The sequence below is a fragment of the Camelus bactrianus genome, chromosome 9, assembly GCF_048773025.1.
Source record: "Camelus bactrianus isolate YW-2024 breed Bactrian camel chromosome 9, ASM4877302v1, whole genome shotgun sequence".
Classification (NCBI taxonomy): domain Eukaryota; kingdom Metazoa; phylum Chordata; class Mammalia; order Artiodactyla; family Camelidae; genus Camelus; species Camelus bactrianus.
In genome coordinates this window covers 33,567,386-33,586,402 of record NC_133547.1, presented here as the reverse complement: position 1 = coordinate 33,586,402, position 19,017 = coordinate 33,567,386, and the positions used below count along the sequence as shown (strand labels likewise).

The 19,017-nt window shown below is 42.3% G+C and overlaps 1 protein-coding gene across 4 annotated transcripts in view; it reads right to left on the bottom strand.

Annotated features, from left to right (window-relative positions):
* CDC14A (cell division cycle 14A) overlaps positions 1-19,017 on the bottom strand; it is a 141,638-nt gene that overhangs the window by 46,564 nt on the left and 76,057 nt on the right. For all 4 annotated transcript variants that reach the window (XM_074370046.1, XM_045513257.2, XM_074370047.1 and 1 more), the window contains 2 exons: positions 10,518-10,605; positions 3,546-3,776 (listed from right to left, as the gene is read on the bottom strand). In XM_074370046.1, the coding sequence (XP_074226147.1) occupies positions 3,546-3,776; positions 10,518-10,605 (319 nt within the window). The remainder of the gene's footprint in view (positions 1-3,545; positions 3,777-10,517; positions 10,606-19,017) is intronic.

The following is a 19,017-nucleotide window of genomic DNA, read 5'->3' as shown; positions in this document are numbered from 1 at the left end:
CGCAGAGTTGTCAGTGCCCCAGACATCTGACAAGACTGCAGATAATTGTGTTGATAAAAACACAGCTGGACAGCCTGGGGCAGGAAGCCCGGATGGCCGACAGGGTCCTCGCCTCAAACCACCGATTGGAGTCTCTGTCTGGTGAGAACACCTCCTTCTCCACCCAGACACCACCACCTCTCCGGCTCCCCTCCCCTCCCCTCCTGCAAGAGGCTGCCCGCTCCCTCGTCCCCTGGGTTAGGCACCTCATCACTCACACACACCAAAAAAATAAGGTGGTGCAGAAATTTTTCAAATTTCTCTGAAACTAAAGTTGCCTCCCCCTTTTTAAAAGTCTATAATTTATATCTATAAAAAGAACCTACTTAGCACTCAATACTTAGGCGCTCTTACCACAATTCAACAGAATAAGAACATTTCACTAAGTTTCTATAAAAACTTCAACAAATTTTTTGAAGTGTTCATAATTAAAGGGCTCCCTGGCATAGCGAGAGAAGACGCTGAAAAGTCTTCTATTTATACCGGGTGGAACGCTGATGGCCTTCCAGTCCCAGGCATTTTCTGAAATGCCTACAGCACAACAAAAATCACAGACTGGAACATCACAATGTTGCCGGCTTCTTAATGATTATTTGTGCCAGAAAGTTTCACGACATCAGAGCCATTCCTTTTATCAAGCAGAAGGCAAACTGCAGATACTGAATCGTTGTAAGATTTCACACATTCCCAGCAAATTAGTTTCTGGTTTGTCTCTATTTTTAGTACTTTATGTTGAGGCGTGAAGTAGTCGCTCTTCTCAGCACCACCAAAGTTCATTTGACACCGTGATAAGATCCTCTCTCCCTCCTCCTGCAGTTCAATTAAAATGCTTAGTGCTGCTTTAATTCCCAGAAAATTAAGCTCACCTAATTAGGGCAGATGTCAAAATAATTAACATGCCAATAGTAGCTAAGTATGCTATTAAAAGCAATACAGCTGTAATTAAATTGAAGGTGTAATCCTTATAGAACAATCCTACATGTGTGTACAAGTGGAGGCAAGTGGAATAACACTCTCAAATAAATGCCACCACATGTGAATGTGACCTTCCTATGTAAAAACTGACCTCAGTGCTAAAGATCCTGATTAAAATATAAAAATCTCTACAATATAACATATATATATTCCTTAACATTTCTTACAAGGTCACCATTCACAGGCCAAGGACGTAATAAAGAGGATGTCTGTAACAAGAATGCTTAACACCAGAGAGTTTTATTTTTCCCATGTTTGTTAGGTGAGGAGTGCTATCAAGAGAGAGCCTGAGTTTTAAGTGAAATAAGTCAGACAGAGAAAGACAAATATATCAGTTATAGGTGGAATCTAAAAAGTACAACAAACTAGTAAACGTAACAAAAAAAAAGAAACAGACTCGTAGATATAGTGGGCAAATTAGGGGTTACCAGCAGGGAGAGGGAAGAGAGGAGGGGAAAATAGGGGGAGGGGATTAAGAGGCACAAACTATGAAGTATAAAATAAGCTACAAGGATATATTATACAACACGAGGAATATAGCCAATATTTTATAATAATTATAAATGGAGCATAACCTTTAAAAGTTGTGAATGACTATATTGTACACTTATAGCTTCTATATTATTGTATATCAACTATACCTCAATAAAAAAATTAAAAATTAAAAACTTAGGAAGAAAAAAGAGAGAGATCCTGAGTTTTAATGAAAACTTTGCATTTCTTCTCCCTTAAATTTGTCAATCCAAGACACGACACACAGAGAAATCATGTGAGTTGGTAAGCGTTAAACTAATTGACTAGGAAATAAGGCCAAATTAATCCCAGGAAAAAATACTGACTTTTATGACACAAAAATAAACTTTAAAAAGACCACATATCTCCTGTTAAACGTTAGTTGCTGCCATATTCCCATTAGCTCTCAAATTCCAGGGATAACTTGAAATACGGTCCTCTCTTGGTATCCGCGAGGGATTGGTTCCCGGACCCCGCGGATAACAAAATCCGCAGATGCTGGAGTCTCTGGCAGCCGAATTGGTGGAAGGGGGATCCCACGGATACAGAGGGCCGACCGCATGTGAAATGCAGGCTTTTCCTTGGGCCTGGGCAGTCTTTAGCAAAATGGGATGGAGAGGTAAAGTCAGGCTGGATCACATCAGGCGCAAGCCAGCTCACCGCCCCCCGACTGTGACCTGGCAGAAAGGAAAGCAGGCGTCTACAAGGAGTGAGCAAAAAGACACCTGCCCAACAGATGCACCACCCGACCCCGGAGAAAGGAGGTCCGGCAAGGCAGGGCCCCATCCCGCCGAGAAACTGGAGGAGCGGGAGGGGCCTTCGTCACCGAGGACGGAGCCTGGCAGACGGAGGCCTCAGCGAAGCCGGGGGCCACATGCAGCTCGTTTCCCTCGCCGGGGCTCCGGCAAAATGCAGCTTCTCGTTGCTGCTCACGTGCTCGGCAAAGTACCTCCACCTACTCAATTCTTAAACATAGAAACAAGGGCCTACAAAATGGTATTTTAATTTCTGTCAGAACCAAAGCCATGCTCATCTGAGTAAGTCAGTTACAGCAGCACCAGGCACAGGAAAAGAGCAGCACAATCCCCAACACCTACTAGACAATTAGCATAAAACGAGACAAACCGGCTCTCAGACTCGGAAACCGGAGAACAGCACCACCCAGCGGCAGAATGAAGAGCTGCATGTGCTCCGCGGCCAAAAGTGGTTCCTCCTCACGGAAATCAAGGACCCCAGTAAAATACCTTAACCGTGCTGGAAAATCTAGACTGTGAGCCTCCTCAGAGTCTAACAAGCAGGCTTAGACCAAATGTTATTTCATATTTTCTGAGGAGCTGACAGAAGGCTGCGAGGTAAAATGCAGAGTGTATGTTCGGTGCAAAGTTTGAGACACACTAAAAAAGATAAACGAGGTCGAAGTGCTCGAAGTCGGCGTCTGTGAACAGGAAACCTTTAGATAAACAGTTCATCTAAAATTCAGATTTAACTGGGTGTCCTGTATTCTTATTTGCTAAATCTGGCAACCCTACATCTCCTATAATCTGAACAACCTTTGCCCCAAGGTACTCACCCCTAGAGACCAGGGATGTATTTATATAACCAAGTCTTTCAGTCATTCAAAGAGGCAGTAACACATCCGTGGCAAGGACGCTGGCGATGACCCCGGTATGCTGCGGTCCCCAGGCAATGGGCTGGGGAGACACTCTGTTCCGTGATGCAAAAGACCAAGAGGGGAGGGGAGGGGTGCAGGGAGGGTGCAGCCGGGCTCCAGATAGCTGGGTCAAATAATGGGAGCGTTAATATCAGATGGGTGAAGGACGATGGGGGAAAGATGGGCAATTTTGCAAGAGAAGGAGAAAGGGTAACGAACAACCCTTGTTTGCGTTCTCGTTTTCTGAAACCAAACGTGACTTTTTCCCCCCTAAGACACTAACTGCTTTGTTTCACATGGCCTGCTGTCTCTCGGCCCACCCACTCTCAGAAGCCCCGACGCCCGAGGCCTCGCGGCTCGCCCGCACCTTTGCAGTGGACGGCGATCGCACCCTCCGCGTTCTCGCAGATGCTCAGGAACCTCCGCACGATGCTGTCGCTGGGCGTGCTGCCGTCGATGAAGAAGAGGTCGTAGTGCTCGAAGCCCGCGTCCGTGAAGCGCTTCGCCTCGTAAATCTTTTTGTTCAGCCTCACGATGGCAGTCACATTATGCTTTTTGAAATAAGGAAAGTAGGCTTCGGGAGCGTGAAGAGGATAACCTGGGAGGAAAAGAGGAGCTGTAAGCAGAAGGCACACGTTCCACCTTCCGGAACCTGGGAACGCGAAAACCCTTCACAGTGAAGATCTCATCAGGGCTTGGCAGGAAGGCGCATTTCATGAGAGTCGGGTCCCAGCAGCCTAAAGTCTAAATAACGAGCAAACACCATAGGAAGGGAAAAAATTTCTTCTAAGTACTGGAAATGGCTCATGAATGTTCAAAACCTCAACCTCTAGGACTCACATCCTGGGAACACACTTCTCCCAAGCCAAACCAAGGCCGCCCTGGGGCGCTCAAATGTGCAAAAAGCCTGGAACGACTCTCTGTGCTTTTTACTCCACGTGACAAATACTTTTGACTTACAGTTAAAGGCTTTTTTGCCAGATGGATGGTTTTACTCTCAGTGCAATCTCCCACAAAAAGAGATGGATTATTAAGCACCTACCATGTACAAGTCACAGTGGCATACAATTTCCTATACTTCTCTAAACAACCTATCAAGATAAAAATAGTAAACCCCATATAACAGGTTAGGAAACCAAAAGAGGTTGAGTAATCCTTCTTTGAGGACATCTTCTTTTTTTTTTTGACGAGAACAAGCAGTCAGCTCCTGACCTCTCTTCTGCTATGAGAGGGTCCGGCATCAACAGAGTACCCCTGGGGGCTGCTGTCAGCTGGTTACAGACACATGACCTAGACTCAGCCAGTCAAGCAGGGTGACCACTGGGGGCTTTGGCCACTGCAGGCCTTGCCCAGCCGCCCCAGGGGTTAAGGGGGCCCTGATCAGCACAGCTGGAACCCATTCAGTGCATATCAGGTGAGACTATCTTACTCAGAACTCATTCGTGACAGTGGGCTCCAGCGGCCAGCAAAGTGAACCAGTAGTTTCTGCACTGTGTCCTTGGCTCTGTTTCCTGCTGCCTCAAACCTTGCATCTGCTGGTCATTTCCTATCTTCTCTTAGTCGCAAGCCAGCTCTCATATGCCAGGGCTGGGGTCCACATATGATATTTCCCCCTACCTTTCCCACTGGCTTCCTGTCATTTAGAAAGATGGGAGGCTCTAAAGCACGTCTGGAGCAGGTGGAGGCCAGAGGCGGGGCTGTTTTCCTGCCAGCATGGCTTCAGCCGCAGGAGGCACCCCCGGCACCAGCCTGCAGCCCAGCCTCACCGTCTCTACCCGTCAGCCCCCAAAACGCAAGCCCTGGCTGTGTGGCACGCCCTTCAGAGCTCCTGGCCCCAGCCAAGCTGTCCCCGCAGCCTTAAAGGCAGCCGCTATTTCCTCCTTAATATGCTGGGGTTTGTTGTTTTTTTTTTTTTTTTCCAGAGTTGCTCTTTTACTTTTTAGCCTTCTCTCTAACAAATTCTTTATACTGCATTCACTCTGTTTGAAATAAAGTGGTTTCCATTCCTGCCTGGACCCTGCTGGTCAATGATCTCCCTTAGATCCTGTTCATGATCTAAGCCTCATTTTCCAGCCTTCCCTTGGAGGCTGTGAGCCCCGCAACATCATTCCAATATGCCTTTTTGGTTTAATTTACCAGAGTTGGTTCTGCTGCCTACAACCAAAGCCCTCACTAGTCCAAGGTCACACAATGGATGGAGGCAGAATTGGCAAACAGGCTAACTAATCCTCAGACCAGATTTTCACAAGCCATGCTGCTTTCGAGCAAACAAGTAATACATAGCTTATTTACAATCTTCTGTGTTGAAATCGTGACTTATACACACACATTAAGAAAATAAAATGGATGCTTTTCAATGTGGAAAAAAAATCAAATCTGTTTTCCTAGTTGCTTTATTTGCTCAAATCATTTTCCAGCCTAAAGGGAAAAAGAACTGTGGTTGGCACAAGGAAACAGCTTTTCTACCGTGAAGGAATGAGAAGGAGAGGGCTCATGAGCACACATGGGAAGCCATCCCCTGGTGTGACAGCTGGCGAGCGCTTCTGACTCTGGGTTCCTAGCATACCATGACACCTGTCATGAAGTGTGCTAATGGTTTGCTTGGTATCTGTCCCTTCTGCTCCTCACCAAGGCTGTAAGAACTTCTCTTTTCGTATAGGAACATCTAGCAGGAGTAAACAGCATTACAGATAATATACTTAAACCTACTATTCAACCATGTGTATCTTTTGAGAAAAGAACACTGGACAGTTATCCAAATGTGGCAACAGGTCACCAAAATAGTAACAATAATGGTAACAGCCACATCTAACATTTATTAAGTGCTTACTGTGTGCCAGGCCCTAAGCTAAGTGCTTCACGTGTATCATCTCATTAAACCTTACAATCAGCCACTGGTGCCTGAAAAAGCGAACTGGCCCTTGCACACGCTGCTAGGAAGACACAGAGGCAGCATCTGAGCCCTGGCAGTCAACTTCCAGGGCCTGTGCTGGGGATGGTTTCAGGTAAAATCTAACTTGATTCTGTTGGTTAGATCTCAAAAAGGACATTACATGAAAATTAGGAGCTTTACTTCCTACAGTTGGTGAGCAAGTTTATTTAAAAATTCTCAAAAACGAGTTATAGCCAACAAACAGTGACAATATCCTCTGACTTCTGAACAACTGTTTGCGGGTGTTTTCAGTGTATTTGGGTGCTTCTGATGGCGGACTGGATTTAGAAAAGGGCACGGAGCTGAGGAAACATTCATCCGACCCTTACTCCATCTGGCCGCTAGATGGCGCCCTGGCATCGGTAAAGCACAGGCCGGGCCCTGGCGCTGACCCAACAGAAACAATTTCAAAGCTAAGAGAGATTGCAGAATTCGTCTCTTCCCAGCTCCTCATTTAAAGTTAGGGAACTGAAGAACAGTTGAGTTTAATGACTAGCCCACCCACTCGTTATTAAAAGTAAAAATTGCAAAATAGGCAGGCAAATGTGGAAAGCAAAAAAAATATGTAATAAAATGTTTTTAGGTTCATGATAAAAATGTGAATGATAAAAAATTCATAAAAATGATTAAAAAATGCAATCAGAATATCTGCTATCTAAAGAACACCTATTAATGTGCCTGATACTGTGCAAGGTACTTCCTATAATATTTCTACTCCTCACCAAATGCCTACCATGTGCATCTTATTTCCCCCATTTGACATATGAGGGAACTGATGCTGAGAAGCGCTGAGGGACTCGCGGAAGCTCACACAGCCAATTAGGGGCGGAAGCAGCCCAGGCTCGTCACACCTGGCTTCTCCTTCAGTGAGCGCGCTGACGCTTCTAACTGCTGGATTCCCATCTCAAACTGTCTTTCTCTGTGTTTTCTTTCTTCTTCCTATTCTCCCTCTTTTTTCTTTCTTTTTTTGGGGGGGTGGGGGGTAACTAGGTTTACTTACTTATTATTTTATTTTTATGTAACAGAGGTACTGGGGATGACAGCCATGACCTGACGCATGCTATGCGTGAGCTCAACCACAGCTACACCCTCTTCCCTCTTTCTTTTTTATCAGAGATGAGAAGGATATTGCCACCTGAGAATTTGGGGGTTTGGGGGGAAAACTTGAAATCCAAAATATGCTTTGTTCTACTGCTATATTACTCATTTATCAATTCAAACTTGTTTAACCAAAAAAGGTAGGGCTCCTGTCTTCCCCTGTGTCAAAACAATGCGAACAGAGACGGCTGCAAAACACCCCTGCTTGGTCTCTGCTGACGCAGCCCGCACTTAAGGCTGTTAGAATGCATTCTGCCCGATCCCGAGAAAGATTTTAGGGCTTCCTTTTGCTACATCCTAGCAACAGCTATTTGAGTGTTAAAAATAGCTTAAAAATCTAACTTTCCTACTAACAAATCCCTGAAATGACTTGTAGTTATCTCAGGAAACAAAGGGTTTTTCCAACTCAAAAGGAAAGAAGAACGCACCAGGATTTCACCGTCATTGGAGCAAGTTCATTAATTCCATCATAAAATTATTGTCTTACGTCCAAAAGGATTTACAAAGTTAAAGCCCTTTACAAAAACTACGATGAAGCTTCCAGTGAGTATCAGATCTTAAAATGGGGATTCCAGTAAAATATCAGTATTTTACCAACAACAGCCTTAAATGGAATTGTGCTACACATCATAAAAACTGGCAGGTATTAGGTAAGCAGCATGTTCAGACCTTTTTTCCTCAGTGTGAGGGGGCAAAATACATGCATAGATAAAAAGATGCATATAGAGCAATATCTTAACAGTGGTGATTTCTAGATTATATAAGTGCAGGTGACTTTTTAGCTGGACTGCTTAAATTTTCTATGATGAACATGTACTTCCTCTGTAGTAAAATTAAAAAGAACACAGAATTTGGAATCAGAGACACGCTGCCACTTTCCAGCCCTGTGAACCTGGGCAAGTTAGGTTACCAAGCTTCCATCTTCTCTTCCACAGAACTACCACCACCTGCTCCAGAGGGTGGCTCTGATTAGTAAACAGGTGGGGTGCGCACGAAAAGCTCAGCACCACTCCTGGCACACGCAAGTGGTGGCTAATTACTCCCTGTATTGCCACGTGGGGCCTAAAAGAGTTTTTAAAGATTTGTGGCAATTAAGAATTGACACACAAAATATTCATATCCTTTTATCTAGTGATTCTAGGAATTTAGAGAAGGAAGTAGAGCTGCAAAAAAAAATGTATAAAAAAAGAATGTAAAAAAAAATGTATAGACACGCGTGCCAACTACTGCGGTTTTTTAAAAGCGAAAAAGTGTAAATGACTTAGATCTCATTCAAAAATTAATTGATTTGTTAACAAAATCATGGCACAATCATTGAATGCAAACATTAAAAATTATAATGAAGATTCATAGCTACTGCCATGGAAAGAACTCTGTGATATATTAAATGAAAAAAGCTGCTGTAGGACAGTAATCGTATTATGACTCCATGCTGGTAAACAAGAAGAAAAGAAATATTTTTATAAGTGTGTGTGTGTATTCTTTGAGAAAAAAATACATACAAAAAGTATAAAGAAGCAGCTGGAAAGAAAATTAAAATCCCCAGTAATCCCACCACCAACTAGTAAACCTAGAAAACTTGGGTAGAATTATAGGTCACTTTTATGCTGGTTTTATTATTTCATCTGCATTTTCTTCTTTTCAAAAAGCATCTATTATTTCCATAAAAATATTTTAAATGGTTTTTTAAATTATATTTCTTACTTTCTCTTTAAGAAAATTTCATAAAACAGGTGAATCCTAAATGGCAAAATTCTTTCACTTTCGCCAAATGAATTCCCAACAACAAACCTACTCCGACTGAGGTTTTCTGTATCCAAGTCAGATCATTTTTCACAAAAGACCAGAGGGAGGTTTAATCAATCCTGGTTTGTAAGACCAAGAGAAAGTGGTTTCCCCAAGCCCTCAACAAATACAACCCAACAGGACAAAAGGTTAATCAATCAATGTCTGGGGCTAAAAAGATTCACAAGCAAACTGGTGAATGAGAAAATCTAATTCTGGCTTCGGGACAGAGACCTCCTATTTGTTAGGATAACTCGAAGGACCTGGACCACCCATCCCCAGAGGAAAACTGTGATTCAAGCAGAGCTCCCTGGAGAGATGTCCCAGGTGTGAAATGATGAGCACGTGCACAGAGACCCAAACAAATTATCAAATCAAAATGCACGAATAACCATATACAGCGAAACTAGATTTTAGAATAAGTGATGATGATGATGATGATTTTAGAATAAGTGATGATGATGATGGTGGTGGTGGTGATGGTGATGAAAAAAGAAGAAGTCTAGACTAGGAGTTTCAAATTACATTCCCTCAGAGGACGACTGTTCCAGCTCTGTGACCGGACAGAGAGCAAAAAGGGAGCTGATATGTTCATGGGTGTTTTGGTTTTTTTTTTTAATTTTATGTACTTCTCTCCTCCCATAAATTATTCTTAAACGTTTGGTGCCTATCATTACTTGTATTCTAGGGAATGTTAGGTTAAAAATAAATAAATAAGTAGAAATACATATGAATGGGAAACTCACACAGCTGATCATGTTTTATTCGAGGCTTATTATTTTCTTTTGCCTTTTCTTCTTCTATATGCCCCTAGTTATATATATACTGCAAATAAGTTATCCAATCACTCTCAGCTAGAAAATTATTCCTAGTTGCCATGACGGAACTGAATAGATGAGTGTAGCGGCAATGTTTAGGAGCCCAGCGCTGGGGTTGGAGTACCACTGGGGCTGCCGGGTACTTTGTGACCTGGGGCAAATTCCCTACTCATAAGCCTCAGTTTCCCCCTCTGTAAAATGGAGATAAGAGTACCTACACCTCACAGACTTGTGAGTGCACTGAATGAGGTGATGCTGTGATTAGACAGTAACTAGCACACAGTAAAAAAGTTCATAAATGACACCCATGGTCATCATCGTCATCACTATTCAACATGTGCCCCCAGAGAAGACCTTGATGCGTAGCACTCTACCAGCAAATCAGCCAGAGAACCACTGACGGATTTCAGCAATCGGCTCCTTGTTTTGAGCAGTTTGTTTCTCAGATTCTCCTTTGATCACTGGGCCAGGTAAAGCGAACACCCTATTTATAGCAACCTAAAAATGTGCTAGTTTTAAAACAGTGATTATAGTTCCACTTACTGAACGCTAACATTTAACACACTATTACTACTGTTCCATTTTTTTAATCAATAAATATTCCCTGGAAAATATTACCAAATGTAAAGATTATCTGAGGAAATTAAGAAATTAGAGAAGGTAAACTGAAATAAATTTTTGGAGGGTAAAATAAAGAAAAACCTACCATTTTCAATTTTGCTTTTTGGATGTGGTCCACTAAATGCTAAAAATTTTCCTGGAACAATCCAGTTGAAGTCACCATTTTCAACTCGCTGGGAGAATTTTGTAAGAAAAGAGAAGAAAAATATTTTATAATCCTTATACAATTTAGGAAATCCTTACAAATAAAACTGCTTTTCACCCTGTTAGTACTAGACTAATTGGACAGATATGAAGACAAAATAATATAGCTTAAGATAAAAACACGCATCTGATTCTCAAAATGATGTTTATGAATTCAACCCGCTTCAGGAAAAAATTTGTCTAGACTATATGAAAAGTTTAGAAAACTTTAAAGTGGATGCACTTTGCTTAAAGTAACTGTCTCCTGGCCACTCTGCAATGAAATGAAATGAACACAAACATTGCTTGTCCCAGTAATAAGGAAAATAAGAGAAGACAGAAAATATAAGCACTTTCCATGAACATGGTAAACATACTATAAACAAAGAAAAAAAAACCTATAAATATCAGAGTCATGATGAACACACCTTCATTTTCTGTTTGTGTCTATAGGTTGATATCTGTTGCCGGTGCTGATTTTCGGACTGGGAAACAGAAGGCAGGAGTGAGGGACAGAGGCTTATCGTACCCTCAAGGGGTACCACAAACTGGAGCCGGCCAAGGTCCACTGCGGGGGCTGCAAACCCAAACAGCTACAAGGGTCACGCAGGAGACATAAACAAAGGCAACCGTTCCTCAGCTCCGGCCAACTGCCCGTAGGAAAGTGACTAAATGCAGCCCACTTTCCAACTGGATTTCCATGTAAACTCTATGTTTGAAATGTTGACTGTTTTAAATTAAGTTTTTAAATACTAGGAAACCAAATGAAACACACCCATGGGCTGACTTTGACCACCAGCTGTTGGCCTCTGGTCTACACATCCCAGGATCCTCAGAAAAGGCCTGAAAGGCCAGGCAAGGGGCCGAGCACCCTCCCACTGCTCATTGTCTCCTTCACTGCCTTCCCTTCCAGGTCTGCCTCTGAACCCATGAAACACTGAGGCACAGCTGAGGGTTCCCAAGACTCTGCAGGCAACTGGGACACAGTTGTGCAATGCATTACAAATATATATGTCTCTTCTTCCCAGAAGCACTGTAGCCCACCCCCAACCCCAGTCCCACTCACACCCCCACCACCAGGCACAGCTTCTCGTCTCCAGGTCTCCACCATCCATAGCACTGCATAGACACCTCCCCGGGCAGGAAAGGAAGGCGGTCCTCTCTGCTGGGCCAAGGGCATCCACACGAAAGGCTCTCTCCTCCACTACGTGGCACAGACCTCAGCGGTAGGAATCTGTCCAATACGGAGTCTGCACTCCGCCGTAACAGCTCGTAAGTATTTGTTGAACTGGAGAGATGCCACCAAGGAAATCCGGGGCTCTACTTTCATTACTTATAACTACTCGTTGGATTTGATTTCCATGAAAATCAAAACTTCGCTGTACAATTTTCATGTTTAAAATGCGGATGTCTCTTTCCAGTTATAAAAAGTTATAAATGAAACTTTACATGACACCTTTTAATTGTCTGAACTGCATTAATCTAATTGTAATAAACATTGTAATAAAATCTCCACAATGCCCTAAATAAAATCTTAGAGATGCTATGAGTGTTGTGATTACACATGCCAAATTAAATCTCAAGCACAGCTATCTATTTAGAACAATTTTAATAAAGAATCTAATATACAACTCTTTACGGTAATTAAACATTTTCTGATTTAAATAAAGCAGTCTCAAATCAAACGGTCCAATATCCTTCTCAAGTAATTCTTAAGCTTAAAACATTATTTAGAAATTCAAAAATAAAGGTATGCTGTAATCATCAAAAGGCTAAAAGCAGTTATCTTACGAACAGTAGAAGAAAACAAGTTTCTGTGCTCACCATTCCTGTACCCTTGACCATGAAGTAGGCCTGGATAAACACATTGTGCTATGTCTGTTTCTTTGGGATTATAGACATCCGTTCCATTAAATAGTAACCTTTTATAATCAATCATATGGAGATAGGCAATGGACTCACAGAACCAAAAGAATATATTTACAAATCTGCCTACCCAAAAAGATAAACATTAGGTAATATTGGGCTATATTCAATAGCTTGGATAAGGTTGATGGAGTAAACAAAGAGATTTGTGTCTTAGATCTAAATCTGAAAAAAAATGAGTAAGGAAGTTACAATTTTAACTGACTAATATAACATTAACCTTACTTTGGTAAGCTTCCAAAATTAATGTCTGTGCCTTCCTTCACAGTGAAGTATACAAATGTCAGTATTTATCAATGATAGGATATTTAAGATGATATTCATTGGTTTTTCTAATTAAATGCACGTGCACGCGTGCGCACGCACACACACATGCACACACAGACTTCCAAGAAATCTAGATCAGACTGGAGCTTAAGGTACTTTCCAACACAACCACATTTTATAAACAAACATCTAAGCAAGAATGAGGTAAGAGAATGATGTTACCTCTTTTAGTCCAAAGCCTACAGCCTATTAAGCACCATGCAGAAAAACCACAGGGATCCTTCACTACAAGGAAACTCCTAAATTCAAATCTGAATTCTTGAAACTGATACATTTAGGTATTAATATTCACATTACTACGGAATCCTTCAGTCTACAAAAGATTCACCAGATTTCTTTGGAATGGCTAACTCTCTTCATGCATTTAAAATATAATTTGAAAAAAAAAATCAAAGTTTCCTATGAAGTAAGTAACAGCATTAAAACTGAAAAAAAAAATAAAAAGTGAATAAAGTATAATTTGGCTTGAAAACATGAGTTTCTACAACTTCTAAGAAACACGTCTGTGCCAGTAAAGCATGCCTCTGTTGTAACAGTCACAGATATATTTTCTAGTCCAAAAACTGAAAAACATTTGGCCTTTTTACCACCAAAATAGACAGTAAGACAGAAAAGACAGACCTTCAGGTTGACAGTTATAGGACTGATTCCTTTTATCGATACATGTTTTTAAGACATGGATAAACAGCTTTTAAGCACAATTCAACATTCATTAAAACGTTTTCTAAGCCTTTATTACGTAGCAAAGACTGTAACTTGGTGTCACACATAAAATAATAAAAAGCAGTTCCTCTGTGCTCTGAAGGAGTCTGAAAACAAGGGACAACTAACACTAATAACAGCAGTGAACACACGTGTGCCACGGACTCTGTGCCAGGCGCTCCTCTGTTACACACAGCTCACTGCATCTTCAGAGCATCGCTCTGAGGCAGGTGTGGTATCATCTCCATTCAACCCACTGCTCTAGACTGAATGTTGGTGTCCCCACGAAACTCAGATGTTGAAACCGAATCTCCAATGTGACGGTATTAGGAAATGGGCCATCTGGGAGGTGATTAGGTCATGAAGATGGAGCCCTTATGAATGGGATTAGCAATCTTATAAAAGAGAGAGCTCCGTCTGTGAGGACGCGGAAGAATGTGGACACCTCTGAACCAGGAAGAGGGCCATCCATCACCAGACACCAAATCTGCCAGTGCCTTGATCTGGGACTTCCCAGCCTCCAAAACACTGAGAAATAAATGTCTGTTTAAGCCACACAGTCTATGGCATTTTGTTAGGGCAGCCAAACTAAGACACCCGTTAAAGAAAAAGTTGCATTAAACTTTAAGTGCTGTAATACAAGTACATAAGAGGTTAACCATGGCACAAAGACTATTTTAAAAATGACGATAGAGGGAACTATATTCAATATCCTGTAATAAACCATAATGGAAAAAATATGAAAAATAATACATAAAAATAAAAATAAAAAATAAATATCATTCCTCAGACCAAAAAAAATCATCAGAGAGATCATTTTTGCCATAAAATTAGCAAATTTTTAAAAAATTATTATTTCCAATGTGTCAAGAAACTTCAGAGCCTCACATAATGCTGGTAGGAGTGTAAATTTATAAACATTTCTGAAGGGCAATTTGTAAAGAAATAAAAACTCTTAAAAACCTATGTGCACTTCGTCAGAGTAATTCAATTTCTGGGAATTTTTCCTATGAGGAAATCAGAAACATGCAAGATGAATGTATAAGTATATTAACTTTTTAACATTAGCTGCATCTGCAAAAGAATTGGAGACAACTTATGTGATCACCAATTAAAGTGTGTCACACATTCTATGAAAAATAAATAAAAATAAAGACAGAACTACAAAGCCTTTTTTATTCATGAAGAAGCTGCCTTCTTTGTATTGCCTTACTTTAAAACAATAAAACAGTGTTGACAGTATAGCTGTATTACGTAAACCCAAATATGCTATAGTGACTGGCACTTTATGAGCTTAAAGCAAAGTCAATATTTGAGGTATCTGGTTTAAATTAAGTGTCCATGCCATTTGGCTTTAAATAATAACCTCTAGATTATAACTTTAGATTTGCTCTTGAGAGAGACAGTGTGGTAGAGGCAAAGAGGCGTGTTCCCTGTAGACGATGGCTTTACCTCTAAATGTAGAAAACATTTAGGGGACGCCTCCCACAGCCCAGCCCAGTGAACACCCCTGCTGACGCAATCACAGAGAGCAAGAATTCAGTGCATGTTCGCAGGCATCATTCCAGTATGCAAGACGTTAAGATTTGAGGCCATCAGCACATACGTGGTTGTTGAAACTTGGAGACTATCCCCTCATTCATGGAGAATGTGTCCCACCAGAAATCACAGGACCCTAGAGACCAGCAGCATTTCGGGTGGGCAAAGGACGAGAGAGGACTTGCAAGGGAGCCAGAGACACACGGCCAGAGATGGCAGGAGGAGAAAAGCAGGAGACAGAACTGAAGAAGTGAGGGGAAGAAAGTGAGTTTCTAGAATTCGAGAGCGGTCACGGAGCAAATCAAGCAGGAAGAAGACGGAGCACAGCCATGTGGTTTCTCTGACTCCTGTAAGAGCATCAGCAGCTTCACCTGAGTTGCAAAAGTAAAGACCAGATCATAACTGGCCTTTGGCTGGCTGAATTAAAACAGAGTCAAGATTGCTCTCTTAAGAAGTTTGGAGGTAAAAGAAGGGTCAGAGGCCAAACAAAAATTAAAGAGGAAGAAAAAAAAAAACATGCTAAGTATCTTAGACCTCAAAACATTTTATAGATGGAACCCACATAATCTATGAACCAGCAATGGGGGCAGCGCATCAGCAGACGTGGGAACACTGGGTCCCTCCACTTTGGCGGTGTCCAGGAAGGAATCCTGCTTCCTTAACCTCGTGTGCTTGGAGAGGTATAATCAACACTACAGGATGGCTCCAGGGAAATGCTTCTAATACTTCTCTGAATAGTCAAATCCCCGTGGGAGGCACACCTCCCTGGTTCCTCCAGGTGTGAGGACAAGCCCGCACACCTGCCTTCTGGAGCTTGCTTGACCCCGGCCCTCTGGCAGGAATTCACATTTTCCCAGTCCCATAATCCATGAACAAGTAGCAGGCAGATCAGGCAGCATCCAGAGTACACTCTGGTTTGCTGTACAAATTCTAATCCAAAGCAGAGCCTTGAAACATCACACCTCAGATGTTCCACAATCATTCCTGCTGCTGACCTGAGGTGACAAACTGAGAGATGAGAGGCCTGACAAACCTTACTAGTTCTCACGGTACGCACAAAAGGGCAACGTCGGCAGTCTGCACCACCAGATCGGTTCGACGATTTACTCATTAACTGCAATGAAGGATGACACAGTCAACCTGGGGACAGTCTCTGTTCATATACTCAACTAATCAACATCACGCGCAAGCCCTGGTTGAAGATTACAATCTCTAGCAATCTGTGTTGCAAATGACTGGTTTAAAAATTTTAAAAACCAACTCATTCTTGCAGCATAGATTGGCTGGTAATCAAAGAAAGAAACATCATCTCAAGAAGTTGTCCACCTTAGTCAATAAATTTCCCCCCGGGAGTGTTACTGCAAAATCAGAACGGATTCTTAATTAATATGTATGGTCGCTTTCCACTGAAAAGTAGTTACTTTTAACAAATTAGATAAATATCTTGAAACGTGCTCTGCTTCTGTTTTTAGAATTCATTCACTCTTTATTCATTAGTTCTTTCATTCTACAAACATTTAACGACTGCCCACTCTGAGTACACTGTGCTCCGGGGTTACTTACTGATACAGAGACGAGTAAGACAGGGTTTTGACCTCAGTGCCTGGGGTGCAGGGAAGACACAGGTGTGTAAACAGTGTCACACCCGCAGTGTGAGAAGAGCTCCCACTGAGCTAAGAATGAGTTAGCAGAGGAGAAAGGATCACAGGGAGGAGGCGGGGACAAGGGCAGTGCAATGGCACAAATGCAGAAGCACTGCCCCCTGGGAGCCTGCGGGGACGTGGGGAGGAGGAGGGAAGGGACAAGGACGGAGTATGGAAGGGGCGATCCCATGTCCAGAGGGCCTTTCGTGCCACATTCAGGAGTCTGCATTTCCTCCACACTCTCAGGCAGGGCGGAGCCCATAAAGGACTTCACGCAGGGGAGTGATACAATCAGACTGAATTTCTAAAACACAGACTCTGAGAGTGATGTGAGGACTTGATGGACGAGGCCCAAGGTTCAAGAAAGAGTCAGTCCCAAGCATCCAGAACCCACCAACACGTTCTCACAAATAGTTCCCGATGGGCTACAAGGCGATGTGGCCAAGATAATGCGAAATTAGCTCATAGAATAGCAGTGCTCTTTTCTCAGAAGAGCAGCCTTCAGGTGAAGACAGCAACAGTGATGATTTATGAGTTGCTAGGATGTCTCAGGAGCAAAAGTTTCCACATTCAGCCTGTTATAGATCAGCACGAAATTCCGTGTAGACGATGTCATAGCCTACAGACAGAAGCCAGTGGGAAGGGTCAGACGGGATAACGTCTGCAGAATGAGGCACAAGAACGCCGGGAATCTAGGACAGCAGGTGATAAGAACAAAGGCTTAAGAACCCCACATCTGAAGAGGGAAAATTACAGAAAGCCTCCTGAAAAAAAAAATTGGCCTACCAAATATACCAAGCAAACAAGAAGTACTTAATAAATGTTCAGTAAATTAACTGAATTGTAAATAAGTTCATTTGTGTCTTGACACAACAAACTATGGTTACTAGGGGAAAAGGAGGGTACGGAGGGATAAATTGGGAGTTAGGGATTTGCAGATACTAACTACTATATATAAAATAGACAAACAACAAAGTCCTATTGTATAGCACAGAGAACTATATTAGATACCTTATAGTCTATAATGAAAAAGAATATGAAAAGGAATAAATATATATGTGTATAACTGAATCACTGTACACCAGAAGTTAACACAACATTGTAAACAGAATATACTTCAATAAAAAAAGAAGTCCAAAAAAATAAAAACAAAAAAATAAATTAACTGAAAAGTTACAATCTTGAGGCCATAAAGAGTGTGAAGCCGCTTCTTGGCTCTCACAGAACATGAGTTTACCTGGACCCTGTTATTTCTGTAGAACAAAGTGTCCCAGTCGGTGTAAAAGAATGGAGTTCCCTGGGCAGGGACTGGGGCAGCCAGCGTGCCGGGGCAGTCGCCAAGAGCTGTGAGCTGTGAGCTGTGATCACAGGGTGCTGATCAAATATTATCACATTTTCCACGTGTGCCGTGACAGGAGGAACAAAAGGACGCCCTGTGCTGACTCTACTCTCAAACAGGCAGTAACCGGTCTGTCTGTCATCAGGCCTGCAGAAGCCAAGCACAGCTCCAACCATGTCCATCAAGTAACCTGCAGCACAGGAGGGCCCCAGGTTTGCCGGCGTGTAAAAGCACAGGGTCAAGTCAATAAGAACTCGATATTCCGGGAAATAGCCTCATACTGACAAAATTATTTCACAGAACGCTTTTTTTCTTAAAACAAAAAAAAAAGGAGTGATTTATGGAGGAAAGAAAATAATGGTAGATATGAAATAGATCAAAGAAAGAAGTCAAAGTAATTTCTTAGCTTTTGAAGAAGATTTTACATGAACTTTAAGCTGCATCTGATCCCCAAAAGGGTATTTAAGACCACTCCTTGAAAATTGCACAGGCCAAATTCCAGATGGGGTAATACAGGCAAGTCTCACTGGCGAGGCTTCCCCAAACGCTGCCACGGAAGCTCTGGTTCTTCGCATTTCTCTCCCTCTCTCCTGCCCCCAGCTAGGAACAGGGTGCTGCTGTGAGCGCATCTGTGTACGGCCAACCTGCGGACATCGGCAAATGCGGAAGCCTTCCGGTAAACATTAGTAAGTCCCTTTTTGTTCTGTTTGGGGGACAACCAAAATCAGGAACTCAAGGCCCAACTTCAAATTCTCTTTGATGAACAATGACTGCTCAACAGGAGCATCATTAATGATCGGTGGTGTTTAGACAAGGTCCTGCTTGGTCAGGATAGTTTCCTCAAAAAAGAATAGAAGTTGACTGACGGCAGACTCTGTGTACAGGCGCTACTTCAGGGTCTCACAGGCAGAACACTGTCCTGCAGT